The sequence below is a fragment of the Cyprinodon variegatus genome, unplaced genomic scaffold (assembly GCF_000732505.1).
Source record: "Cyprinodon variegatus isolate N-32 unplaced genomic scaffold, C_variegatus-1.0 Scaffold374, whole genome shotgun sequence".
NCBI classification, from domain to species: domain Eukaryota; kingdom Metazoa; phylum Chordata; class Actinopteri; order Cyprinodontiformes; family Cyprinodontidae; genus Cyprinodon; species Cyprinodon variegatus.
In genome coordinates this window covers 360633-374755 of record NW_015150827.1, presented here as the reverse complement: position 1 = coordinate 374755, position 14123 = coordinate 360633, and the positions used below count along the sequence as shown (strand labels likewise).

At 36.0% G+C, this 14123-nt stretch overlaps 1 protein-coding gene across 1 annotated transcript; it reads right to left on the bottom strand.

The window, feature by feature from the left end:
• Nucleotides 1–1741: 1741 nt before the first annotated feature.
• Nucleotides 1742–12507, bottom strand: LOC107092335 (5'-AMP-activated protein kinase subunit beta-2-like). The gene is made up of 8 exons (XM_015386742.1): nucleotides 12395–12507; nucleotides 9055–9234; nucleotides 8773–8930; nucleotides 8537–8630; nucleotides 5486–5600; nucleotides 5268–5401; nucleotides 5079–5147; nucleotides 1742–3555 (listed from the first exon to the last, which is right to left on the bottom strand). Exons 2-8 carry the CDS (start codon nucleotides 9208–9210, stop codon nucleotides 3478–3480), a joined length of 804 nt encoding a protein of 267 aa, XP_015242228.1. The 5' UTR covers nucleotides 9211–9234; nucleotides 12395–12507; the 3' UTR covers nucleotides 1742–3477.
• Nucleotides 12508–14123: the final 1616 nt, after the last annotated feature.

Here is a 14123-nt window from a genome sequence, read left to right as displayed (position 1 = left end):
AAACAGCCGCCATCTTGGTGAGGGATTCTCCTTTTTAAAACACTGCACTTTACTGGTGCAAAGACCTGTTGCATTAATACACCTATCAGGCAGTTTGATGTGTTACCTAAAGGGACAGCTGCAGGCTAAATTATATGAGGGGGAAGGTAGAAATGTGAAAAGGGGAATCTTCATCTGTACACATTATGCTCCATATGTTGTTATTGTTGACTTGCGTTATCTTCACGGGACTGGGCTAAAAACTTACAGTAAAAGTTGATTTTGAATAATAAAAAAAAATAAATAAATAAAAAGAAGAACAAAATGATCAGAAATGACAACAATAAAAAGATCAAAGAAGTTAGTTTATAGAAAAATATTTCTCTGGTGTTCTAAAAATCATCACAGTAAAGCAATTTTGGACATTGGTTGAGATATTCTTTATTGTTTATTTTTTTATTTTATGTAGGTAATATTTTTCTTTTTGAATTATGTCCGTAAAAGTATTAAGAGCTGAATAGGTAATTTTCTTTTCATGTAAATATTGGATTTTCTCCTCCTTTTTAATCATTATACCTTTTAGTTGTTACATTAACTATTCATATTTATTGTTAGGCAAATTAAAATGAATTAAAATAAATTAATAATTGAATCCAGAATGTTTATCTTAGATAGATAGGTTATTTTAGATACCTGGAAGTAAAAGACCAGTAAACATGAATGGGAAACACAACTTCATTTGTACTAGTGATATCTGAAATGTTCATTTTAGATAGGAAGAATGTTATTTTAGAAGTCTGAAATGTTCAGTTCGACTAGGAAGAAATGCATTTAAGACAGAAATAAAATGTCTAGTGATTTCTATGTATCTGAAACATTCCTATTAGTACAATAAATTTTTTACATCATGAAATGTTTTTGCTAGCAAAAGTGCAACTTAGGATATCTGTAATTACAGTTCTGACTATTAGGACTGTAGTTTTATCCAGGAAAATTGTATTTTAGTGATCTACAAATTAATGAACAGAGAGGAGAGCGCTTGTGTTCCGTTATTTTGGCAGGTTTGAGGCACTGCACATCTTACCCCAGCATAATGATGGGCATACGTTTACTATTAGAAACGAATGATTTGCTCTAAAAGAAGATATTGAAGCAAATCCCTTAGCAATGTCAGCTGTTAAAAATTTATAATCACAGATTTATTTACCCACTATTTTGTAATATTTTAGGATAGTTAAAGTTGTTTTAGCTTTCCTATAAAAATATGTATAAATGTGCAGATATACTATTAAAACAATAAAAACACACTAAAATCTTTTCTTTCAATCCCAAGCCTTCCATGAATATTCTCTCAGATTTTATATCTGTTGTTTAGCACATTTTAGTGCAGAAGCAACCAGTCTAGCTTCCAGACAGTCCCTACTTTGACAAAGATGTGGAATAACAAGAGGACCGTGTCCAAATCAACAAGCTCTACCTTTAACTAATCACTTGCAGGTTAAAATTTGAAAACAGCTGTTGAAGCCCACAGTACAATGGTTAGGAAGACAAAAAGCTTTTGGTATAGCATCGCCAAAGGCTGAACCTAAACCGCTAACATTAAGGCAGGGAAGCAGATAAACTCAATTAATGCCAACTACAACTTAGATAGTATACCTGTGGTTAAGATGAATCTTGCTAAGTGATATTTTGCATAATATTAGTCAAGCTAATAGACGTATATTATTCTAATCCTCCTTTGCACTGAAGAACACAGAGAAAGCTACGGAGACTTCATTAGATTCGTGTCTTTATTTGCATTTTTTTCCAAAAGGGCTCAAAAATATTGAAGTTTTGGTTTCAGCTTTAAAACTCAATTTTCATGGCACTTCACTGCCTTATGGATTCTCTAAACCTCATACTCTTCGGACGAAACGTCACAGGCAGGTTCAACAATGACAAAAAGCTTTCAGCTTATATGGGAACTAATTACAGGATCAACAAGTCCCTTCTTATATGTGCAAGCAATTAATTCAGCCCCGCTAAAAACAGCACGGCAATTAAATTGAAAACACTTAAATACTTTCCTGAACACACAAACGCACAAAATGTACATTTAGATCTATGGCAGAATCCTTGTAACAGCCCTGTTAGCTCATGTGGTAGCCAGTTGCTGAGGGTGTCCTCTACAGACTAGACAGCAGAAACTTTTCCTCTACAATCAACACATAGATACAGTACATTCATATATCACAGAACAAATCAAATAAACCTAAAAATAAAACAAACATCTAATAAGAGAAGGTAAAGGACAAGAGCTTTGTGCTGGTGCATAGTTAAATGCTTAAATCAACACTTGTGCTCACAGGATGGTAAAGTGCTAACAATTTGAAACCAGCTAAAAGGCAACAACAGAAAGCAAACAGAGAGGATTCACCATCAGAATGAGCAGTTCTCCTGTCAAACCAACTCTGAAAAGACTCACAAAAGTATTCATATGTATATTTTTCACCATTGCAGCAGAAATTTTTCAGAGATCTACACAATTTGTGGAGTGAAAGGAAAACATTAAATGTTTCCAAAGGTCTTTTAGAAACTTTAATACCTCTGAAGGAAATCCTATTAAACCAACTATGTCTACTTGATAAATAGAACCAACTTCTGTTTAAATGATTCTCTGTAAAGGTTTGTTAAAGTGAAGAATTAGCATCACAAAGACGACAGAGCAGATCAAAGCGGGGTTCGGTTTTACAAAATCCCAAGCTCTAAGCATCTAATGGAGCCATGTTGGTTTAGTCAGCCCTTAACAGAAGGGTCTTGTGTCAAATAAATAATACAAAAGAATTATAAACTAATGCTTCTGCTGCAATGTCACAAAATTATATGAATACTTTAGCTTTTTTCTTTATATATATACAGTAGACTCCACGGTAATGTAAATGAAAGCAGGATGTTGTGCCTCCAGTTCTTTGAACTGTTTTTGTGGCACTTTATTGCACTTCAAAGTTAAACTGCAGTGGGTCTGTCTCCAGAGGTTACACCTCATTCTGCATGCAGAAAGAAAAAACAACAACAACAAATCTAACAGAGTCGATTAAGCATTTAAAAGGTAACAGTTCTGAAGCGCATCAGTAACAAACAACCCACCACAGTTCATTCACAAGTCATCTACTACACACAGGGGACACTTTTCACAAACATACACAAGACACAATCTTAATCTTTGACTGATTCAGTCTTATTTGTAGTTGTTAGGAGTTAAAGCCACAGTACGGTAATCTCTCCCTGAAAGCCAACACAAACACACTTCTCCGTCAGTCTGTACAGAACCCTGGATATACTGAAGTGCTGCCTCACACGGTGATTGTGTTAAAAATTGCTTGTAAACATGTTTAGCTGCAAGGTTTCGCCAAATGTAAAGAAAGAAAAAAAAAAAGCTAAGAACCAACAAAAAGCAGCTGGATTCTATGATGCAGCTCTTTTAACACAAATAGCACTGTGGAGCATATGAGGGGCAGCTTAGATGGGCTTGTAAAGCAGAGACGTGACGTATTTCTTCTTGTATCGGTGGGTAGCACTCAGCACCATCACTCCGTCCTAAAAACACAGAAAGGAAACACAGTATGGGAAATTATGTGGAGACTGAGGCCAACAGAAAACAAGTGACCATTGCAAAATCTAACAAAATATTCACTGGATTGTGACCTTTCTCACATTTAGCCACAATCCAACCAAACAAATCATATTGCATTATGTTGAAATTCTAGGTGAAAGACCAAAAACTGTAGTTTATTATTGTACAATGAAAGAAATGTCTGATTTTGTTTGTTTTGTTGTTGTTGTTTTTTTTTAACATAATTAGAGGAAACAAAAAAGAAAGAAGAGTGTTTTTTTGTTGTTGTTGTTGTTGTAGCTCCATAATATATGAGCATCTAATATTTTAATTCAACAGAAAAGGTCAGTTGGAATGGATATGCTAGGTTTCTTCGTGTTAAAAGGGAGTTTTCCTGTCCACTTTCACCACATGAATGCTCGGTGCGAGGGATTACAGAGAGTCAGTGAGTCCTCGCAATCAGCTGGTTTACCTTAGGTAGAAATATTTCGAAGACTATAATTTAGTGTTACCTTTATCAAAAAATGTCATTTTTCTAATTGCAGCTTTTCTCTCTGTATGTCTCTCCAGATTGAATATGAATGGGATTGAGATTAGTCTTTCTTTAAAAACGCTTGATGTTTTAGTGTAGTTTATAAATTAATTAAAAGCTGATTTTGGTGGAACAAAAATCATAAAAGAGGATGAAAAAGAAAAAAAAAACAAGTGGTTATTAGAATAAAACATAAATTGTGATGCATCTAATATTTTCAGTTATAATAAGACTTTATCTTTTTGTAATACTCATGTTAGGATTTTTTTTTTTTTAATAAACCGTCTCCTTACAAATGGATCTTGCATTGCAGGTGAGGATCTCACTAAATCTGGATATTATTAAGCCAAGTATACAAAACTCTATTTAGCAATTTATATATTACCAGGTAACAATCTCTCCTTTCCTTCTATTCTTTAGTCCAAAGCTTCTCAACTCTTTCAGTTTCTATCATCAGCTCTTTTATTTTGTCGAGATTAACTGTTTTATGTTCAAGAAGACAAACACACCTAACCCTGAAAGACTATGTTCACAAATCACCTTAATAAATGAGCAAACCAACTCATAAATGTGTGAAAATACCAACTAAGGGTCCCTGATTAATTCAGAAAAATCTAATCTCTGATAAACTCTAATTAGGCAGTGCTTAAATTTTTTATTTTTTTTAATGGTTCAACCAGACTACAGAATATGTTGAAACACTGAAAATGTTTGTTTAAATGTCATATCACCGTTACTGAATAAATTATACTGTAATAAATGATGATATTGAATTATTGTCCAGTGCTAGTTAAACCATAGAAAATTTGGACAATTTTAAACAATCAGAACATAAGTAGAGGAAAAAAACTGGACGTGAATTGTTTGAAAGAAACCATTAGAAAAAACAAAACTACTCTGAGTTTAATAATTCATGTTTAACCAGCTGCTCCATCTGAATAATGTCAGACCGATCTGTGCTGCTAGGAGACCTACCTTTATTGAAAGAGCATAAAGGTGATTAAGCATCACATGGTTTGGTTCAGGCAGAAGGGCGGGATCACACTGAGAAAAAAAATGGAGAAACCAAAGATGAGAGGCTAGAACAGCTGAGTTCGATCTTTGGATAATTCACAGGAAAGCAACATTTAGAGAGGCAAGAATGAGCCATTCACAGATACTGACCGATACATTGGTGTCTTTGTTGAGGATAACTTGAAGCAGGTGAGGAGGGAGGATGGGAGGGGCTTTGAAGTGCTCCTCTGGTCTAAAGATGTATTGTTCCTGACCATAAGGTCCAGGAGGGGAGCTGGACAGGTCTGAGCAGAAGAAAGACAGGAATTTCATTAGAGGAAATTAGAAGCAGCATTTAAGGAAGAGCCTGTAACTCTGTGGAGGTTTACCGGATGTATCTGAGCACTCCAGAGAGTCCACCTGCAGGGCGTCAAACACCTCAAAGTCAGACTTCTTTACTGTGATCAGGTTGTTGATGGTGCCAAGCTGGCTCGTTACAACTGGCTGCAACACAGGTGATCAAGTTAATCTACACCTCATTATAAAGAAGCTCAATAGAACAAGACAGCAGCGCTGAGCAGCAACTTGGTGCAACAGTTAGTGGAGTAAAATCAGACAGTCTTTAGAATATTATTGCTGTGTTTTTATACAAGTTTCACACTTAGGAGAACACTTCAGAATTTCTATGTAGTAAATTTCACCCAGGAATTTCTTTCATTTACTCCTGGATTGTTCAGAGTAATCAGTAAACTTCAACATCCCAGATGTAGCACTATAGATACATGAGACAGCCCAACTGGACTTAGCAATGTCTATGGGGGAGAAAGAACAGAGAACTTGTCATTCCACTAAGACATCTTGATCTTCAAAATTTGGGAATAGGCAACTAGAAAGCAGCTGGAAAAAAAACAAGAACTAGATCTGCAACAAAAAAGCCTGAAAAAAGTTGTTCACATCATAAGAGGGGATAAGGAGGGTGGTGGGTTGGTTCCGGAGGCTTTTGAAACTAATAGATGCAACCATTGCCAAATGATTGTTTTCAGGACATAACCACTAAGGATGTAAAGACATCAAAATCTCACGGTACAATACAATTTCGATATTGACCTCACGGTACGATATTTATTGCGATATTGTGGAAAACCTCACGGTACTGTTAAATAGCTCACGATAGTGTTTGCGATGATAATAGCAAAAAAATACATTTTTTCCGCTTCTGCCAGTCAACAGGCAATTTATTGTTGTATTCATGGATCATTACAATATAAAACGCTGATTACATAGTGCTTTTAAAGTGCAAGTTTTAGTCAGGAACATCAATATTCTGTTGATTCTTCTGTGCAATGTTCAAGTTAAGAAGCAACCAGAACAATTGCAAACAATATGGAATTCCCTTTAAGTGCAAACAAATATCAAGTTAAGTCAGGTTTAAATGTGCAAGGTAAGTAAAAGCAGCCTTTTAAAACTGGAATTTAGGAACATAACTTAAACTTAAATAAAATAGTCAGACAAAAAGCCTTTTTAAAAAACACTGACCTATCAGTTAGCTTATGTTCACATTTTTCATCACAAAGATCAAAAGACGTGCATTTCAAGAAAAAAAAAATGCCTCCTTCAGGGTTTTTTGACCGGAAAAGACATTCTTTGTGAGAGAATCTGCAAACTTTTCCAGATGATGAGTCGTCAGATGACTTAGCATATTGCTTGTGTTTCTCGTGTTCGCAGTTTACTGTGGAAGTGCTTGCATATAGTCCATTGTCTGTCCACCACCTTCTCTCCTTTTGCGTTGTCTGACACGGCGAAAAAAAACAGGTTTCCAGACATCTGACTTAAAAGCTGCAGGGGCTGGCACAATCTCAACTTCTGGGTTGTTGTTTTCATCGTTACAACTATCGCTGTCGGCCATGCTAGCTTGCTTTGAGCTTGTGTGGACAGCGTGCAATCCTATTGGCTTAAGAACGGTTGGTATGACGACGCAGCGCAAAGCATCATGGTCTATGTAGCTAACAATGATTTGTTCCGCGGTACTGTGTTTAATCCTCTTGCTTTTTGATGGACACATGTCCTTTTATTATTGTAACCCACATTTACTACCGCAATAGCGCGATAATGTCAATATCATTACATCCCTAATAACCACCCCTCCACTCGGGTCAAATATCCCTATGTGTTATCTAATGTTGGAGAATCTTTAAAGGAAATTCCTGTATGCAGATTATGATCTGGATCATCACCAACATTTAATGGATTGTTCCCTGGAATGAAAAACACCTATGATAAAAATATAATTAAAATCCATCCCTAATGTTTCAAATTATCTTTACAAACAGACAGACAAACACAAACTCTCCTTGATGGAAGTAATGAGTAAAAATATGAAAGAATCAATGAGACTATAAAAGTTTGGTCTGATGGAAATATAATAAACTATTTTGTACCAAACATGCTCATTTAGGGATGGGTTGCCTTTAATGCAACAGTTTGATAAAAAAATAAAATAAAAACGTAAATCATAAATTAGTCAAACTGAAGGTTTCTCCAAGATTACTTAAAGCGACTTTTTTGTCTGATGGTTTGTTGCGTTTATCAACAGAGGGGGCTTTGTCCTGCTTGGTCTGTAGAGTCTTAGACAGGTTAAACATGTAGAAGTCAAAAAACTTAAGCAGCAGCTGTCAGTGTTAGCTCTTTTTAAGATGGTTAAATGAGGTTTTGTTATAGACCTAAATAAACGCTGTTTTTTTTGTGTATAGTAAAGATCTAGTTGTATTTAAACACTGTGGCTTTTTCCTGCTAGCGTGTTAGATAATTAAACATTTAGAGGTCAGAAAACATAAGCAGCAGCTGTCAGTGTTAGATTTTTTAAGATGGTTATATGAGGTTTTGTTATAAACTTAAATAAACACTGTTTTTTGTGTATAGTAAACATCTAGCTGTATTTAAACACTGCGGCTTTGTCCTGTCATTGTGAATTTTCTTTTGTCTTTTGTGACTTTCTACCTCCTTAAACCTCACTGGGAGAACCCATAACGGTTTTCCAGTGCTGTTCAGTATAATCTAGTCGTATAACAAAGTTCTGAAAATTCAGAATTTATGTTTTGAGGGCAACTCATGTCTTACTAGATCTGCAGATTATATTTTTCATAAAGCTGGATACATGAGCTGGGCTTCTTTATTTATTTGCCCATGTAAATAAATGAAGAAAACATCAGCTATTGATCTAATGAAATATAGAAATAACATTTCTTAGCCTGAAATTACTTGATTTGAGTTAACTGCAGGTAAAAACTACACCTTTCCACAGTTTAAGATTTTTCGTTCTATATTTCTAAACAGTTTTAAAAATTCAAACCAAGTAGGTTGGTTTGATAAATGTTTCAACTTTCAGAATATATGTGCATTTTTAAAAAAAAATAAAAGGGTTAATAAACTAGCTTCTGTACCTCAGAGGGGTCATGGAGCCACTGTCCATCGACAAAAAACTTGTACTGGTGCTCTCCTTCAGGCAGGTCCAGAATCGCTACAAAATCATTGTGGCTTTAAATATAGAAGAGAAGAGGGGGGAAAAAAAGGAGTTTCAGGGCCACACCAGAGTTTCTACACATGGCAGTGAGAATAAAAATATATTAATTTAAGAAAACAGCAGTGAGACATCTGAAACTATGTTTTCCCTGGTCACCTCTTATTTAGGGGTATCTTGTTGTTCCAGTTATTGAAGGAACCTGCTATATAGACTTCTTTACCCCCTCCGGCCCAGCGAATAACAGTGGGTCGAGCCTGAGGACCGGTTTTAACCAGGTCATCCAAATCTGGAGTGAATTCTTTCTCCCCTGAAGTCTAAAAAATAAACACATATGAAAACTGTGCTGTTGTAAAGATATATAGTCTGAATTTTATAAATGAAGGATGATTTATGAACATTAAAAACTAAAACAATATGATCACATTGTTGGGCATCTACCTTGGACTCAGATCCATGCATGTTGAAGACGTTGGGGTCGTCTGTGCTATCCCCCATCTTGCTGCTGGAGTCCTGGTCCTTCTGGCTGCCGCTGCTGTCGGAGCGATGGGTTTTCCCATGGCGGTCTGCAGACACTCTGTCACTTGTATTGCCCATGGTGTCTCACTACTCGCCGCGCTTCTGTAAGAAAATAATTACTTTTAGTATCAAGCTCAGAAACTCCAACTTTACAACAATCCAGCAAATCCATCAAAAGTTAGAAAATATGCCTTTAATTTGAAAAGTAAATGCAAGATCATAATGGAGAAAAAGAGTGAAACTCTTATTGAATTTAAAGTAAAACAGCCCTTTTTTTCTTTTTAACATTTTGTGCTAAGAGGAAAGAGGCTGAAATAAGCACTGCAGTCGTTCTGATTAATCTTTCTAGGTTCTATTTAGTCACCTAATACGCCTAGGGCTTTGTTTTTGTTTTGGAAAATATTTGAGACTTTGTACTCTAAAGCTTTTTTGGTAATGATCAACTTCTTAAGTTATCCATTCTCATTGTTTCGAAACAACTCTACAGCTTTGATGACACCATGAACGTTTAGTGGTCCTAAGAACAGCAGAAGATTAACAGGCAGAAAAAAAAAGAACTGCTTGTTTCATAAAGTTAAATACTAAAACAAACATTTCTAATAAAAAAATAAACATGACCTAAATAAAAATATTTAGACTAGTGCTAAAACTAGACTAGTGCTAAAACCACATTAAATATTATTCCTTTTAGTTACAGAAAGGTTTACTTGGTTAAAAACTTCATAAAAAAAGTATTGTGAGAGGAGTTAACCATTTCAACTTTTCTTGACTGAGCAGAGCTTTTGAATTGATCATCTGCAAAAGCTCATTTTAATATAGGTATGATTTTTTTTTTACTTTCTAAGTATTTATCATCACATTTATAGGTATGACAAAATATCACAAAATATTGTGGCGAAACTTAAAGTCCTTGTTCCCAGCCCATATGTAGGCAAGTATCTTTTTTTTCCCATTTTAGAGAGAAATTTGTGTTTTAACTTTGCTCTGGATTTTCACCATCCTTGGTGGTAATGAGGCAACTGCTTTTTAAGAGGCCCTTCTTGGGTTTCGTCCATTTCTTTGCCTTTTTTGGGGAGATGAGGTCTCACCAGCGTATTTGGAAAATGGAAGAAGCTGCTCCAACGCTTTAAGTTCATAGCCTTTATTGAAAGATTAAAAATATCAATCGAAAAATTATTTATTAATCTACTCAGTGTTCATAAATGTTGCATTAAAGATGAATTAGAAAAACACACATCCACTCAATTAGTTCAAATAAAAAAGGCCAAACCTCTTGAAATATAATAATTTCAGATATGGGACGAAAAACAAAGAAAATAAAAATCCATCATATGCTTTAAATGCAAGGAAAATCTTTAATAGAATGAGGCAAAGCAGCTGTAGAGGAAGCATGATCTGTGCTAGACGGGGAAACACAGAAGAAACTAAATCCAATAATTTGCTCAAAAACAAGGAAATTCTACAACATCACCGACAATAACTTTAAACATAACATATTCTACTCATAAAGGTAATATTTTCAATAAGAAAGCAAAAGTAAATACCGAGAGATAAATTGTGAATGATGATTAATTAAGATTTATTTTATATGTGATCTGCATTATAAAGATCAGAGCATTTGTAAAACAGGAATGGTGCTGTAAAGATAAAAACAGACCTTAATGGCTTAATAAACTAGAATAACATAGATTTTTAGACTGTTATTTTGATCTTTTGTTCTTTGTGTAATGGATCTGGAGAACTGTTCAAACTATTTTAAATAGTTTATTAATAGAGGGAGGGGGAGTGATGGCCTAGTGGTTAGGGCATTGCACTTGGAATCCAGAGGTTTTGAGTTCAAGCCCCACTCCCACAGACTGCCACTCCGGGTCTCTGAGACCCTTAACCCCACACTGCTCCCCGGGCACCGCACAGTGGCAGCCCACTGCTCCCAAAGGGGATGGGTTAAATGCAGAGAGTTCATTTCATTGCTCTGTATTTTTTAGAGTGTAATGACAATAAAAAATATATTATTAAATTATTTTCTTGTGCTTTAAATAAAACGATTTTGGAGCTAATAGAGTCAAAGTGACTCGGGTCCATGCCAGCTGGCCAAATCTACATCATAGTGTTATTATGAAGTTTAATTAATAGCTCATTTATTCACCTGAGAACTAATGATGTCTGTGTGTTACAGATCCTGGTTATTTGCACTGAATTGTATATGACAATTAAGCTATGTATCTCTGTTTATTTTTTATTGTATTTTAAATTGTCCTAATAGGTATCTTTTCCCCAAAAAACAAAAATTCACAAAACATTTCCACAGCACCCCCTAATCAAAAGTACTTCCAGCGGCCACGGAAGGATAGTACGTAAACAGATAAAACAAAGTTATTGATGGAGACACAAGAAACCGGAAATAATTTTGCAAGGCATTGTGGGTGAATAGATTTAGGAGCGATAAGTCTCTAAAAAAAAAAACATATTAAAGAATACACCTCTAATCAACTGTTCTATATACATTTTGTAAATTTAATCAGGGTAAATAATAAAATAAGTTTAACAAATAAGCCAAGATGGCATCGCTTGTATCTCGTTGTAGCCTGTTAGCCTATTAACCACAATGGGAGATTAAAGCAGGTTAGCAAACACAGAGGCTGTTTTGGCTGTTTCCAGCTCTGCTGCTGTTCGCAAAGGAATGTGATGGCAGCACCTGACAAGCACTGACAGCTTCCCATGTCATGCGACGTCCTGTAAGCTAAACTAACGGGCGGAAACAAAGGAAACACGTCCAAATGATAACGATCCCCGGCTGGTAGCATTACGGCTAATGAGCTTTAGACGGCAGAGAGCCAAGACAGATAAGGAACGGGTTACAATGGAGCAACAAACACGGTTTACTGTCTGTGAACTTGGAACTAGTCTGGTCAGATCCAACAAGACGACAGCAGTTTACCTAAATAAACACAAACTATCACAGAGCACCTAAACTCCATCAGATTAACAGATTAAATCCAGTGAAGTAGATCAGAAAGTTGAAGCTCCCCTCCCCTCGCCGGGGGAAACTGTAAACTGTTTAGTCTTCTCCCTGCTGGATGTTCAGCTGTGCTCCCTCACCCCGAAAGAATATTTTTAGATGCAGTCAAAGTCAGCTAGCTAACTGCCATTGTTAACGCACGAGCGATGTGTTTTCTGTTGTTTTTTGTTTGTTTGTAAGCACAACAGAAACTATAATATCACGCAGCCCCCGAGGATACGAAGGAGAAACTCAGAAACTCACCGACACCCGCTGTTGTTCTTCTGCACTGCAGGAGGATATAAGCCTCTGTACCGCTCTGGTTAAACCTCCACTCACAAACAGCAGCGGTGCCGATGCTACGGTAAGCGATTAGGACATAAAGGATCCCAGCAGCCCGCTAATCAGGAGCGAGAAAATACGTGACGTAGTCAGCGGAAACGCCTTCTAATAAGGAAGTACAGAGAACCGAGCGAAAGTTTTAAATATTAATATTAGATCATAAAGTTCAATTCAGTTTATTTATATAGCGCCAATTCACAACACATGTAATGTCTAGGCACTTTACAGTTTACCAGATCATACAGTCAAATTGATTGAAAGTTTTCTATCTAAGGAAAAGCAGTTGATTGCATCTGACTCCCTCACCTAAGCATACTTGTAGCGACAGAAGAAAAGCTCCCGTTTAACAGGAGGAAACCTCCAGCAGAACCAGGCTCAGTGTGAACGGGCATCTACTGAGGCCGACTGGGGTTCAAGGAGACAGAAGAATAGATACAAAAAACAGCTTTAAAAGTCCAGGAAACACACAGCCAGGCAGACGAGCTCCGAGCCAACTCCAATGTCAGAGGATGAAGAGAGCACATCCAGCCAGTCACAGTCAGAGAAACAGGACCCTGGAAAAAACAGGCTGATCTCCAACATCTATAAACAAAGGTGTTTATGGCTGTAGCACAGCTGATATTTCTGTCCAGGGTGGTGTCACAGCCAAACAGGAACAGATGAGAGCAAAGCTACAATGAGAAAAGGCAGAGAGAGCATAACGTTAGAGAGTAAGCTAACAGATTCTGCAGAGTGGAAGAATAGAGATAGAATGAAGCAAAATGATGAAAAAGGGGTCCCTATGTGCTCCAGAAGTCTAACCCTATAGCAGCATAACTATAGAGATAGCTCAGGATAATCTGAGCCCCTCTAACTATAAGATTTATCAAAAAGGAAAGTTTTAAGCATACCCTTAAAAGTAGACAGTACTAATTACTCTTCTCAATACAAATTAGGAACATTTCATCATTACTTTCAAAAATTATAAGCAGTTCATAATCAGGATTCATGAAAGGTAGATCAATTTATATAATAGGTTTGGCCTTTGACCTACAGTAATTGATTACAGTGATGAGCGTATGTTTTATTTCTAGATTTCCAAAAAGCATTTGATTCAGTGAAACACCATTTTATTTATAAAAACTCTTCAACATCTTGGGTTTGGAGAATATTTTTCCAAATATAATTAAGATGATAGCTTATTTTCTCTACCTGAAGGTACATGTCTAAGATTTTACATAGGTAGAGGTATAAGATAAGGATGTAGTCTGTTTCCATTGTTGTTCATACATGTTCTTTTGAAAAGTGGGAAGGATTAACATAGATGGGAAAACCATTGCCAACTAGCAGATGACACAACACTATTCTTAAGAAATAAGGAGGAGGTACCCAACTGGCCCTACAAGTAGTGAAATCATTCACCCAGGCTTCTGGTTTACATCTAAATCTTAGTGAGTGTGAACTAAATGTCCATGATAGTTTAGAAAGGGTACTATTTAATATTCCTGTTATAAAGGAGGTTTGTTATATAGGAATGGATATCCAAAGACTCCAGAGCAAATGTGGATAAATATTTCCAAATGCCAATTGGAAAATCAAAGACAATTCTAAATAAATGGTTGCAAAGAGATTTAACTTTGTTTGGTTGATCTTTACTGACAAGAATTGAATT